Consider the following 14,857-nt stretch of genomic DNA (forward strand, 5'->3'; position numbering starts at 1 on the left):
TTAGCAGGCCGAAGCATGATCTATGATTGATAAGGTTAAGATAAACTTTAAATGATGGCTAAAAAAATAACTTGCTGGGATGCTCAGAAACTCTACTTGTAAATATGATAAAGCAGTGAGTCTCACATGCAGTTCTTGGACCAGCAGTGTAACCATCTCCTGGGGATTTGGTAGAAGTGAAGATTCTCGGGCCACACCTCAGACCTCCTGAATTAGGAGGTCTGAGAACGAGAGCCTCAAGCTGGCTTTTAGAGTGCCCTCTACGTGATTCTGGTGTTCCCTAAGGACACTGACACAGAGGACCCGCTATGATGAAGGGAGTAAGGAGCAGGGGTGATGTAGCAGGACAGGAACTTGAACATGACAGTGGAGAACCTGGACAGCAAACCAAATCGACAATTCAAATCGCAAATGTAAGAAGAGTGGATCCAGGACAGACGGCGTCAAGAAACAGGAGCAGGAACTCTAAGATATGACTCACAAGCAAGAGAAGAAAAGCTACCAACAGGAAAATCACAACTAGGAAAATAACTGACGAAGCGCTTGCTGATCGGAAAGGTCATTTCAGCCCCAGTTGCCAAGGGCTCTCAGAGGTTCCTTCGAAGAAATTCTCAAAGGGTGCCAAGCACGACTCACAACTGGATTTTTTTTTTTTGGCTTAAAATAATACCGTCTTTTGGTGAAGGTTTACACATAACAAGGTTGTTTGCAGATACTGGCTCTTATGAACAATAGTTTTGTACATGCTCACTTCACCAGGGTGCCGAGATATGAGATAAATGCTGAGCCGTGAAGTCGCTGGCTCAGACTATGCGTGTCAGGGTAGGAAGAATATTTCATGGGTATCACAGAAACAGTAAAGCCTGTGAGAGCCAAACTCCCTGCGATGACTGACTTTTTTCTGGGTCTCACAACTGGTCCTCCTTTGACAGGGTGCATTCACCACATGTCTACTCAGTTTAGTGGAAAAATCATTTGTGGTTTCCTTCTCTGACAGATTTCCACCTTACACGGGTTGTGGTATTTGAAGATGGTTCTGTAGTTTCCACAAGCCCTGATAATGAAATCCTTAGCCAGAAACATGGCTGCTAATGGATGAATTAAGGTTTGGCATCTTTTCCTTGACTTTTTCCAGACTGCCTATGTTACCAGAGTTGCCACAAATGTTTCAGAGTCGAAAACAGCTTCAAAAAATGAAACTCACTCACATATGTTTCTGAATATCTATCAGACAAATCTAGAAATAGAACGGTGGGGTAAAAGATCTGTGCATTTGTCATCTCCAGAGCAATTGCAAGGACGCCTTCATGGGGGGTTCTAGGAGCAACATGAAAGTGCCTGCTTTCACCAACACAGTGCATTATGCTTCTTCTGGCTCTTTACCAATTCAGCACCTGAAGAGTGGCCCTTCAGGCACCTTGTTAAAAAATTATTGTCATTTGGATGAAAGAGCTCGATGGCAACTCTCCGCAGTATCACGGGACACATCCCACTTCCTCCAGGTTTATTATTTCTTTTCATCCGTGTTTCCTCTACTTCCCTGTGTCTTCAGCTTTATCCCTGAGCAAATGCTGCCCTTTTGGTCTCCTGTGGCGGCTTGTTCTAGAGGGTGCATACCTCAGGGGTGCACGCCTTACGAATTTGTCTGCTGCGTGGCTGACCTTTGAGCCACGTGGATGAGTTCAATTCCGGCTTGGAGGGTGTGACTGACTCAGGACTGTAAACTTGGAAGTTCCACAATTCTCTGTCTACCCATAAGGCTGCTTGTTTTTATGATTCTGAGATTCGTTTCACATTCTGTCACGCTCTACCCAGGTACCATGATCGCTTTCAAAGCACCCAGGCCATGGTGGCTGGGCACAGTCTAGTTCTTCTAGTTCCAGGGTTTAATGATCTGCTAGTCTTTTGGATGAATTGTTTTCATGTACTTATTTTACTTTCTTTGCTTTGCTTCAGATGGAGACAGACGAATTGTGTTAATCTGGGTTGACTAGAGAAACAAATAGAGAGACATTCATATGTGAATAAGAAATAGCTTTATCACAGGGTATCCAGGGCGGAGGATCCCTTCAGGACCAGTGCTGAGAATGGCGATACTGGGAGAGTGGGGTGGAAAGAGGGAATCGATTACAAGGATCTACATATGACCTCCTCCCTGGGGGATGGACAACAGAAAAGGGAGACATCAGACAGTGTAAGATATGACAAAATAATAATAATTTATAAATTATCAAGGGTTCATGAGGGAGGGGGGAGGAGGGAGGGAGGAGAAAAATGAGGAGCTGATACCAAAGGCTCAAGCAGAAAGCAAATGTTTTGAGAATGATGATGGCAACAAATGTATAAATATGCCTGACACAATGTATGTATGTATGGATTGTGATAAGAGTTGATAATTTATAAATTGATCATTTATAAAATATTATTTTGTCATATCTTGCCCTATCCGGCGTCTCCCTTCACCACCACCCTCCCCCCCCCGCCTGCTGTCCATCCCCCAGGGAGGAGGTCACATGCAGATCCTTGTAATCGGTTCTCCCTTTCCAACCCACTCACCCTCTACCCTCCCAGTATCGACCCTCACACCCCTGGTGCTGAAGGTATCATCCACCCTGGATTCCCTGCCCTTCACGAGTTTTTAAAACTCCAGTCACTACTCTCCAAAGTAAAAGGAGAGCATTGTTTCAGGAGGACCATGTTATAACATTTCAATCACATGTCTTTGAGACTAAGGTCCTCAGTCTCCGGGGCTCGTTACTCATTCCTTCAAAGGGCTTGGTTATGGCTAAGAAGCTTTCATAAATTTACCTGATTCCTAGATATATTTTCAGCACATAGAAATACATGTATGGTAATATCTTATTCAAACCTGAAGTTATTCATGGGTTAGTCCCATGCACCTCCTCACATCTGCTCAGTTTGCATGTCTATCTATATATACACTTGTAGATTATTATATTGTTATTTCAGTGTACATTCTAGTGATAGAAGCATGGAACCCATAATGAAATATTTCTTTTAAAAAATCATTTTATAGTGTTTCCATTGTTGCCTTAAATTCTAGTATTCTTCTCAGTATCTTCCTTTGCTTTGATCATTTTGTGTTGACCTGTCCCTTATTTTATATTGCTTTTCTCTTCGCCCAAGTTAGTAAGGGTCTGCCTTCTCATTAGACCCTCCCATCTCTAGTAGCCTTCAAAGAATATCTATTTCTATGTGTGTAAATCTTCCTTGAGTTTTACAGCAGTGATCTCCTCCAAAGGGGCTTTCAAAATTGGTAGTGGGTGGGGGAGGGGATGGTAGAATTAAAAGATAATAGAACTGTTTGAAGGCCCTCATAGTTGCTCTTTTGTGGTTGACTGCTTTTCCTTTTAACTTCACTCAAAATGGTAATTTGAGTGAAATTTTACAGAGTAAATTTTTTGGGTTTTTTTTCTTAACCTTGTACTTTTTGGGGGGCACTTGCTCACATTCAAAGCAATGTTTAAAACAAAGGTATTTAAATGTTTAAAGTAAAACAAAATAAAATGGAGTTTGTCTTGCTCATTTGTCAGTAAGTGAGAGAGAGAGAGATTTCAGAAGGCCCACAGGGCTAGAGCAAAGAACAGCAAGAGAGCGAACTAAGAGCAGCCCAAGAGCAGTAAGAGAGAACAGAGTGTGATGATCTGGGGTATTTACGTCTCTTACTTTTCATATAAAACGTGGTGATTAGCTTTTCTTACTCTTTAAAGAATGAAGATGGAAAAAAATTTTTAAAATTTAAAAAAAGAATGAAGTTGGAGCCTGGATCGAGATTGCATTTTATCTGTAGATAATTTGGAGTGATAGTGTTATTTTCAACTATTAGGTCTTCCTATCTAGGAGCCTGATATATTCTTCCATTTATGTAGGTCCTTTTTTGGCTTCTTGTAGTAATGTTTGTAGTTTTCTTTGTATAGGTTTTCATATCTTTGGCTGGATATACTCCTAAGTACTACATCTTTTGGGTGGGCAGTGTAAATGGCCTGATTTTCTTTTCATGGTTTCTCTTTGTTACTGTAGAAGAGACCAATTGACTTAGTAGGTTGATCTTGTCCCCTGCCACTTCACTGAGTTCAGTAGTTTTCTTGTTGGATCTCTGGGATTTTTAAGAAATAAGATCCTAACATCTGCCAATAGAAATATTTTACTTCTTATTTACCAGTTTGGGTGTCTTGCTTCCCTAGCCTGCCTTATTGCTCTGCTGTGACTTCCAGGATAACATTAAACAGGAGTGGTGATAATGCGCAGCCTTGCCTTGCTCCCATTTACAAGGTGAATGTTTTCCATTCCTCTCTGTTGAAAATAATGTTGGCCATTCTCATGTAATCTTATTTTACATTTCTTTCATTAGGAACAAAGTTGAGCATCTTTATATTTTTATTTGAGAGCCCTTTGTATTTCCTTTACTGGGAACTACCTGTTAATACCTTCTTTCTGTTTTTCTATGTCTTCGTGCTAATTTTTCATGAGCTCGTATTTAGCGTATGAAATAAATTAGCCCTTTGAACTAGGAAGGCTTTTTGTTTCCCATTTGTTACTTGCCTTTTGACTTGCGCTGGGTTTTGCAATGCAGAATGTTTTTTTTAATATGGGCTTTATTGCCTTAGACAACCTCATTTACCCTGCTTACTTATCAGCTTCTGTGCTGATCCCTGACTGACAAGTGCAATGGTCTGTGTCAAGGCTACGTGGAGCAGCAGTTGACAAACATGTTCTATCAAGGGTCCAGTGCTAAATACCGAGGGTCACGGGGGTCACTGTCTCAATTACTGCCTTACAGGGGGAAAGTAGCTATGTTGCTGTTGCTCATTGCCATCCAGTTAATTCCACAGACTGCCAAACCTGTCTTCCACGGACCCCTCTGGAGGGGTCCCATTCACAACCATTCAGCTAGTGGAGGAGTGCTTCGTTCCTGCCACCCAGGAACTCCAGAAAGCAGCTCTAGAGAGGGCACCTATCACTGTTTGAGGCTGTGTTCAAATAAAACTTTATGTACAAAAAGAGACAAAGGGGGGAAGACTCAGTTCTTGGGACATCGCTTGATGATTAATTGGGGACCTTTCTCCAGCAGCCTTTGACCCTCAGGGCACTGTGATCAGCCTCCCCTCAGTCTGCCTCCCGCAAATAGAGGTGACTTCACTTGCCCTGGTGGTACAGTGGGTTAAGCATCAAGCCGCTAGGCACAGGATCAGGGTTCAAACCGACCAGAAGCTCCTTGGGGAAAAAAGGAAGCTGGCTGCTCGCATAAAGATTTGAAGTGCCAGATACCCAAAGGGGCAGGTCGACTCTGTCCCACATGGTCACTATCAGTCGGAATCGTTTAGATGGTAGTGATATTTCCACTCGGTTATCTTGTCCGAATCCCACGCCTCTCACCTAAGACATTGAAGCTGATTAGCAGACATACATTTAGCGTTTCCCTATCTGGAACCGAAAAGCAAGCCTACCCAGGCAACTGTCGGCAGCCCATGGATTTTTATCTTGTATAGCTGACTTGATCATCTTAGTTGCTGCCCTTACCATCATCTCAGCCAATGAACTGTTCAGCCTTTATACGCACTTAAGTACTGGGGGTAAATTTCTCAGCATGTCTCTACAAGCAGTGGGCAATAGAACATGCTATGGAGGAATTTCCCTCCATTGGAATTTCCCTCCAACATAGCCACTCTCAGCCTCCTCCAATGCCCAAGGCTAGGCTTGGCCCAAGAAACCAGTTCTTACTCATCTCTTCCACACACAAGAAACCTAAGACTCACATACTAGTCCAACAGGCTAAAGGATATCAAAAGCATACTTTTCACCAAGGCGAAGCACTGGGGGAGTGCAGCGGAACAGCAAGGGAATGGAGCGGCAAGGTCCCCAGGGAATGCTGAAGGTAGTCTGATATATATATATATATATATATATATATGGAAATAGATCTATGTGCCTATATTTATAGGTTTAGTATTAAGGTGGTGGAAAGACATTGAGCCTCCACTCAAGTACTCCCTCAATGCAAGAATACTTTCTTCTATTAAATTGGCATTCTATGATGCTCACCCTCCCAACACAACTGCTGAAGACAAAGTGGGTGAATAAGCAAATGTGGTGAAGAAAGCTGATGGTGCCCAGCTATCAAAAGACATAGTGTCTGAGGTCTTAAAGGATTGAAGATAAACAAGTAGACATCTAGCTCAGAAGCAACAAAGCCCACATGGAAGAACACACCAGCCTATGCGATCACGAGGTGTCGAAGGGATCAGGTATAAGGCATCATCAGAACGAAAAAAATCCTACCATAGTGAATGAAGGGGGAAGTGCAGAGTAGAGACCCAAAGCCCGTTTGTCGGCCACTGGAGATCCCCTTGCAGAGGGATCTAGGGAAAGAGATGAGTCAGTCAGGGTGCGATGTAGCACCGATGAAGAATACAGCTTTCCTCTAGTTCCTAAATGCTTCCCCCTTCCCCCCCCCCCCCTATCATGATCCAAATTCTACCTTTCAAGTCTGGCTAGACCTGAGGATGTACCCTGGTGCAGATAGGAGCTGGAGGCACAGGAATCCAAGGCAGATGATCCCTTCAGGACCAGGGACGTGAATGGCAATACTGGGAGGGTAGAGGGAAAGTGGGTTGGAAAGAGGGAACCGATTACAAGGATCTACATATTAACCCTTGGATATTAACCCTCTTGGTTCCATAGGATACTGACAGCCACAGCTGAAGTTGTAGAGTGTAGGTTCAATTCCAGCTATTACCGAAGTAGAACCACCTTCCCACCCACCTCCCACCCCCAGTCAGGATATACTCTGATCAGCTGGCTACACCTGGAATACACTGAATTCGTTTATATTTGGTTAGGCCTAGCCTGTTCCTTTGGAGGGAGTTTGGCATTCAGTCTTTCAAGGTGTTTATTGAGCCCTTAGCATTTGTTAGGTACTGGATTAACCTGAGTCCCTGGTGGCATAAACAGTTAAATGCTCGACTACTAACCAAAAGGTTAGTGATACACATCCGCCCAGACACTCAAAAGAAAGGCCTGGCTATCAACTTCCAAAAGATAACAACCACTGAAAGCCTTATGGCGCATAGCCCTACTTTGACACAGGCTGGGCCGCCATGACTTGGAATTCAATCCAGAGCACCTGCCTTGGTGTGGGTTTTGCAGATATGATGTTGAGCAAAAGAAACAAGGTTTCATTGTCTTTGTTAGCAGGGTTTAATGTCCCTTGACAGACATGATTTCTACCTTCATACAAGGGGGCTTCAAAAAGTTCACAGAAAAATCCCATTAGTTTGATTCCATTTTACCATAAACATTTTTTAAGTCCCCTCATATAGCTCATAGTCCAGAGGGTGAGAAATACATGAATTATGTGGTCTCAAAAATCTTGAATACATCCCCCAAGAGCATGGCCCATAGACACCCTTGGGGTCTGGAAAGGAACTCATCCCCATGGCTCAATTTCCAGCCAACAATAGACCAGTCTCTAAGGGGAACAATCATACTAGAAAGGTATGCACACCTTAAGATAATCAACCATTTGAGATCACAGGGCAGCATTAGCCCAAGGACAAAGTTCAGAAGGGTTAAGAAAGAAGGAGTAAAGGAGGAGGAAACAGAGAGAGGAAATAAGTGATGGTACAGTGAACGGGGCTGTAACAGACGCAGTGAAACAAATGTACATGAACCGTTGAATGCAAAACCGATCGTCAGCACTGTAAATCTTCAAACAATTCACCATAAAAGCTTGTGTTTTTCAATATTAAATATGTACATGGGTACAGATCAGAGCTGGAAACAAGAGGAATCCAGGACAGATAAACCCCTCAGGACCAATAATGAGAGTAGAGATAACAGGAGGTGGGAAGAAAGGGGGAACGGATCACAATGATCTACCTATAACCTCCTCCCTGGGGGGCAGACAACAGAAAAGTGGGTAAAGGGAGACATTGGACAGTGTAAGACATGAAAAAATAATAATAATTGATAAATTATCAAGAGGTCATGAGGGAGGGAGGGAGGGAGAGAGGGAGGGAGGGAAGGTGGAGAAAGGAGGGAAAAACTGAGGAGCAGATAGCAAGGTCTCAAGTAGAAAGCAAATGTCTTGAAAATGATGATGGCAACCAATGTACAAATGCGCTTGACACAATGGATGGACACCCCCATTTACATTTATTAAATATAAACTAGCAAATGAAATGACAAAGTGACGGAACACAGAACTATGGGTCCTGGTGCGCTGTGGGGATAAGGGAAATCTGAGAGGGGACACTGAAGTAAGCTAAGCAGGATAGTAGGAGAGCTGCCTGCAGTGTAGGCGGGCTGGAGGAAGAGGGGCAGAGAGGCCGGTTTAAAGGGAACCAAGGCCAGTGTTGCCGGGGGAGGGGCAGCTGGAGAGCGGGGCAGGAAGAGATCTAGCAGCCTGGACAGTTTCTTAAGGAATCTGATTTCTCTTCGAAGTCTAGTGGGAAGCCGGGAAGAGTGAAGTGCATTTTTAAAGATTCTGAGGATAGTGGGTGAAAGGATGGGAGGGAGTCCTACATGTAGGGAAAGTCAAGTCAGGTAAGAGAGCGCCAAGGCAGATGGGACAGAGGAGCTAGCGAAAGAAGGATCTGTATGCGAGATTGATTATCGAGGACTGGCGATGGATGGAAATGGGGGATGCTCATAAACTCAGACTCACTCTGTTGAGTCGATTTCAACTCACAGCGACCCTACAAGCCAGAGTAAAACTGCCCTTGTGGGTTTCTGAGGCTGTACATCTTTATGGGAATAGAAAGACTCATCTTTCTTCCAGGAGCAGCTGATGGGTCTGAACTGCTAACTTTGTCGCTAGAAGCCCAAGTCATAACCCCCTACAAGGGAGGGATTTTCACCCAAGACTCCGAGATCTCTAGTTATGCTGGATGGCCAGCATGTTAAGGTTTCTAGACCACTAATGTCAGCCCCAGAGAGGAAGGCCATCAACGAGATGGATGAAACAATGGCAATGGCTCACACATAGCAACAGTCGTGAGCATGGCACGGGTCCAGACATCATTTTGTTCTGTTGGGGCAGAGGGTCACGAGGAGTTGGAATCAACTTAATGGCAGCCAAAACAACAACAGACGACGGGCCCAGAATCCAAATTTTGCCCTGATGCGTTTCTGGGATAAGTTTGATCCTGGGTATGAAACCAGTATTCCCTGGAGAAAACTGGAAATCCATTCATCTCTCTCCTTCGATCTACCCGTTTGCAGGTGACATCACATGCTCTACACCCACATCGGTTGAGCACGCAGACATCCGAGTCAAGAGCTACAATTTGAGTTCCAGGGAGCGGTATACTTGCAACTTTGGCTTCAAGCGTAAAGCTGGGACATCCAGCCTGACTGAGTGTGTGCTGAACAAAACCACAAGCACCGCCCACTGGACAACGCCCAACCTCAAATGCATTCGTAAGTCGCCAAGTCTGTACTCCACCCTTTCCGAGGAAGTCCAGAGAGTGATGCTGCAGTGTGTACACCTCAGTGAGTTGGCTCCCAAGGTTCAAACAGAGACCTGTACTGAGGTCTGAGAACAAATAAACCATTGAGATTTTCAACAACACCCTCTTGGGTTGGACATTTCACGAAATCCGGGGGTTGCACAATCTGGGTTCAATATCTGGCGTGGCCATGTGCCAGCCGTTGGAACTTGGGCAAGAACCTTAGCATGTTAGAACTCCTTGTTGCTGATGTAGAAAATGGGCCTGATGTTAGTCTTATAGCCTATAAGAGGATTAAGTGAAACCTGGTCAATAATAACTACTAACATCAGTGCTTTGTTTCAAGATTACGGTAGCAAATTTGACTACAAACAAGGGTGTGTGTTCATGAGTATGAATACTTCCCAGAGACTTTCCTGATTTCTCACTGGGACACAGACTGCATGGAAAACATTGCTTTCCTTCTCCACGGGTACCCAACCCAGGAGACTGGATAGACTCATGCGGCAGAGAGTCCCTTAGCTTGGTCAACTATTGAGTGTGTCTCCAGCCGTCACACAGCAGAAAGTATGGGGGAAGGGAAAGAGAATCCACTCTTCTTTTTTTTTAAACACACACCCACCATTAGATAATCATTTCAAACAAAGCCAAACCCATCTTGGGTGAATACCACTTTGTAGCATGTCTAGGACTTCTATGCCCCACTTCTGATCTCCCCCTTCCTTACTCTTGACAAATAAAAATTAACCACTGCTCTTACAAGAGACTTTTGATTTAGTAAGCATCTATTGAGCATTGCTTGTAGGTTCAGCAGCAAGCCAGATACTTACTCGGGTAATATTTCTGAAGAGTCTCAAGCCTTCTCCAAGTGGGTGAGATACAAAGGGATGACCATATAGAAAACTCATCTGCTGGCTGACTCACTGAAGAGCCAGAGTTTCTAGCTGACTATGTCATGCTTAACTTACCCTTGTGTCCACTCCTCCTCCCAATAAGTGGCAGTGAGACAACCCAAAAAGAAAAGAGAAGGAAGAAGGCCTTCTGCTGGATGCAGAGGGATTGTGTGGTTGGAGAACAGAGCTCCTGGTTCACCACGGTGTAACTGACGTGTTCTGCTGGGCATGAACAGGCGCACTGTGGAGAGATCAAGGGGAGATGTTTTTGCTCTGTCCTGCCCTGGGACTCACTGGACTCGACAGCAAAGGGCAAAACTAAGGACTTTTCTGCAATAGAGAAAGCAAACACAACCAGGCATGGCATAGCCCCTGTTCAGGCACCATCTGTCCTCCTCAGCAAGTCTCGTGTCTGAAAACTGGGAGGCAGTATCATGACTCACCGTCGCAGGTGGGCACCCCTCTGTGATGAACATCAAACCATTACCCTCATTATAATCATCGTTACTATTACTCTCACTGTGCAACCATTCGGTTAAAGGTAGTTTAGTGTATCTGCAGGCGTTTCGTGAATGCTTTGAGGCATTGAAAGGTACCTCACACACTAAGACAATGTTCAAAATAACGGTCACGAGATACGCACTCAGCCATTCTGACTGATAGGACAAATCTGACGTTAAGACAGACGTTAGGAACAGAGCTCATTCCTAATCTGAGGCTGCCTACATCTAATATGGAGTGTGCACAACGCCCAATCACATAATGCCCTATTTCACAGAACATATGATTTTGAACATTATACAACACAAGACCATATTTCCTCAAATCTCCATGTCCTTTGAGGAAAGGAAATCTGGGATCGAGAAGCAAAGGAAAAAAGAAGAGGGATAGACTTGGAATCATAAAATTTTAGAACCTAAAGACTGGGAAAAATCTTTAGCTATCATTTGGCTCAAAGATCCCCAGCCTTTTGACATCTAGCACTCCCTTAACTCATATTTCCCAAACTTCTGTGTTTTGAAGGCGTCCTGGTGGCTAGTGGATCACACGTTGGGCTGCTAACCCCAAGGTCAGCAGTTTGCATCTACCAGCCACTCTGCAAAAGAGAGATGTGGCTTTCTACTCCGGTCAATGGTTATAGTCTCAGAAACCCCCAGGGGCAATTCTGCTGTGTCCTAGAGAGTCGCTCTGAATTGGAATTGGCACGATGGAAGTGAGGTATTCTGGTTTTCTGAGTTTGGGTTTTGGATGATCCCCCGCCCCCCCATAACAAGCTTAAAGAACAATATTATAGAACTGAGTTGATATCATTCCAAGCAAAAATTGAAGACAGTTTATATTTAACATTGCCGTCTTGTTGACGAAGCCCTGGTGGTGTAGTGGCTGAAGTGCTTGCCTGCTCATCAAAAGGTTGGTGGTTCAAACACATCACTTGCTCCATGAGAGAAAGATGCGGCAGTCTGCGTTCATAAAGATTCCAGCCTTGGAAACTTTGTGGTGCAGCTCTGTCCGGTCCTGGTTATCACTAAGAGTGGAAGTCGGCTCAATCGCATTGGGTTTGTTTTGCTTTAGTCTTGTTAAAATGCCAGGAAAAAATATTTTGCAGTCTATCTTTGCATCTGTGTGGGAATTACAGGTTGGAGGATATTAATTCTTTCTTAATTCATGTGCCTAGTAAACCAGTTATCTATATTTTTAATGATTCGTGTATTCACCCAGTTCTGAAGCCATGCCAGGGTCAGCCTCAGGATCATCAATGCCATGTGGTTATGCTCTCTCTAGGAGATCCCTCCCTGGCTGGACAAATTCCTGTGTCACCCTCCACGGTAGTGCCAGCAAGGGTGATCCCACAGCCAGAGAGCCTCACCCCTTCTAGAAAAGGTAGGCATGTCGAAAACTTCCCAAGACACCCATCCCCTATTGCCACCAAAGTTCCCACGAGTCTCAAATTCATTAACCACAACTGGCATTCCACTGCAAACGCAAATAGAATAGAAGAAATATTTTATTAAACTCAAGAAGAATAGTTTACATTGGGTTGATGGTCTTTTGTAAATCAAGACGGCATGATCTCCAGGTTTCACAAATGCATAATTAGTAGTGATTTGAAGTGTATTGCTATGTATGATTTGATGTAGTTATATTTGATCCAATATAGGCATTTATCCTGTCAAGAATCATGAAGAGTGTGATATTATACCTTTCTTGCAATGTTGACCTGCCCCAGTTTCAGGAATGCCAGCAGAAGACCTAACACTTCCACATCAGAGACATGGGACTTTATGGTGCAGTACAGCACACAGAGCCATCAGCACACAAGGGCTGCCATGGCTGATGTCAGATGGATCTTGACTGAAAGCAGAACATCCCAGAGAGATGTTTACTTGTGTTTTATCAACTATGTCAAGGCATTCAAGTTGGTGTATCATAAAGAAAACTATGTATAACATACAGAAGAAGGTGACTTCCTGAACACTTTATTATACTCATGCAGAACTTGTACGTGAATCAAGAGGCAATTGTGTGAATGGAACAAGGCAATAGGACATGGTTTAGGATCAAGAAAAAGTGTGCATCATGAGTGTATCCTCTCACCACACTTATTCAATCTGTATGCTGAACACATCACCAGAGAAGCTGGATCATAGGAAGAAGAATGTAGTATCAGGATTGGAGGGAGACTTAACTGACAAGCTGCAATATGCAGATGGCACGAGCTTACTTCCTCAAAGTGGGGAAGCCTTGAAGCACTTGCAGATGAAATCAAAGAGAGCAGCTTTAAGTATGGATTACAACTCAATATATAAAGAAGACCAAAATCCTCACAACTAGACCTATAGGCGACATCATGATAAATGAAAAAAAGGCTGAAGTTATCGAGGATTTTGTCTCACTTGGATCTACAGTCAATGTTCAGGAAGCACCAGGCAAGAGATCAAAAGATGAGTTGCATTAGGTAATCTGCTGCACAAGATCCCCTTAGAGTAGTGAAAAGCAAGGATCTTACTTTGAGGACTAAGGTGCACCTGACCCAAGCTGTGTTATTTTCAATAGCCTCAAATGCATATGAAAGTTGGACATTAAATTAAAAAGACTGAAGAAGAATCTATGCATCTGAATTATGGTGCTAGAGAAGAACATTGAAGGTACCATGGACTGCTAAAAAGACAAACCAATATGTCTTGGGAAAACGTACGGCTGAAGTGCTCTTTGGAGGCAAGGATGGCAAGGCATCCTCTTGCACACTTGGGACATGCTGTCAGGAGAGACTATTTCCTGGAGAAGGGCATCATGTTTAGTAAAGAAAAGGGGCAGCGAAAAAGAGGAAGGCCCTACTGATGAGACGATTGACACAGGGCTACAACATAAAACCATTGTGAGGATGGCACAGGCCTGGGCAGTGTTTTATCCTGTTGGACATAAGGTCAGTATGGGTCGGAATTGACTTGATGGCACTGAACAACAACAACATCACACTGTACAAGCAGCTTATTTACCACTATTTCCCCTGTCCCCAAGTCCCACTGGGACGTGTGCAGAGTCCAACTGGGTTCCCGAACATTCAAGGAGCTGCAGCTGAGGAAAGGAGTCCTGCGTTTAAGAAGGCTGAGTATGTTCCAACTGGCAATAACCCAATGTCTGCCCTTCGTTCCAGAGAAAAGCCTTATCTTTTCCTTGCAAGACTTCTGCTATACAGATATCCTTGAAAAACCTTCCAGAGAAGGGACACTCGGTATCTTTGTTAGTATTGTATCCTGAAGCATGAGCGACCTGTGGAGAATTATTTCCCAAAGATGCTAAGCATCAGCAAATCAACTCGGACTGCTCTCTTGGGGAAACGTTGTGTGACACTGCCAACGTTCTGGGCCTTTGCGAAGTGTCTATCCCAATACCCTCAGCACTATCTATCTCAATGTTAATTCTAAATCTGGAATGCTCAGTATCTTGAGGTGAGCTGTCTTAGATCGTATGTTAACCTTTACTTTTGATTTAATTGAAAACAAATTTTATAACCTTATCCAGTTTGCGACATATTCTGGTCCTGCCTCCTCTCTTCCTTCCGAGACGAATCATCTGTTTTCACTTACCGCACTGCTCATTCACACTCTCCCTGGAGCTGCGCTTCTTAACACCGGGGGCTCTAACTGGTCTGCACAGCATCCTGGAAGGGATTCTTTTTTTATACATAAACATTTTATTAGGGACTCATACAACTCTTATCACAATCCATACAGACATCAATTGTGCAAAGCACATCTGTACATTCTTTGCCGTCATCATTTTCATTTTTTTTTACATTTTAATTTTATTAGGGGCTCACACAATTCTTATCACAATTCATACATATATATATATATATATATATATATATATATATATATATATACATCAATTGTATAAAGCACATCCGTACATTCTTTGCCCTCATCATTTTCAAAGCATTTGCTCTCCACTTAAGCCCTTGGCATCAGGTCCTCTTTTTTTCCCCTCCCT

General features: G+C 43.6%; 1 protein-coding gene across 1 annotated transcript in view; it reads left to right on the forward strand.

Annotated features, from left to right (window-relative positions):
- IL15RA (interleukin 15 receptor subunit alpha) overlaps nt 1-14,857 on the forward strand; it is a 62,973-nt gene that overhangs the window by 29,958 nt on the left and 18,158 nt on the right. The window contains exons 3-4 of the mRNA XM_075553405.1: nt 9,244-9,441; nt 12,146-12,244. Coding sequence (XP_075409520.1) covers nt 9,244-9,441; nt 12,146-12,244 — 297 coding nt within the window. The remainder of the gene's footprint in view (nt 1-9,243; nt 9,442-12,145; nt 12,245-14,857) is intronic.

The sequence above is a fragment of the Tenrec ecaudatus genome, chromosome 6 (assembly GCF_050624435.1).
Source record: "Tenrec ecaudatus isolate mTenEca1 chromosome 6, mTenEca1.hap1, whole genome shotgun sequence".
In the NCBI taxonomy this organism is placed as follows: Eukaryota; Metazoa; Chordata; class Mammalia; order Afrosoricida; family Tenrecidae; genus Tenrec; species Tenrec ecaudatus.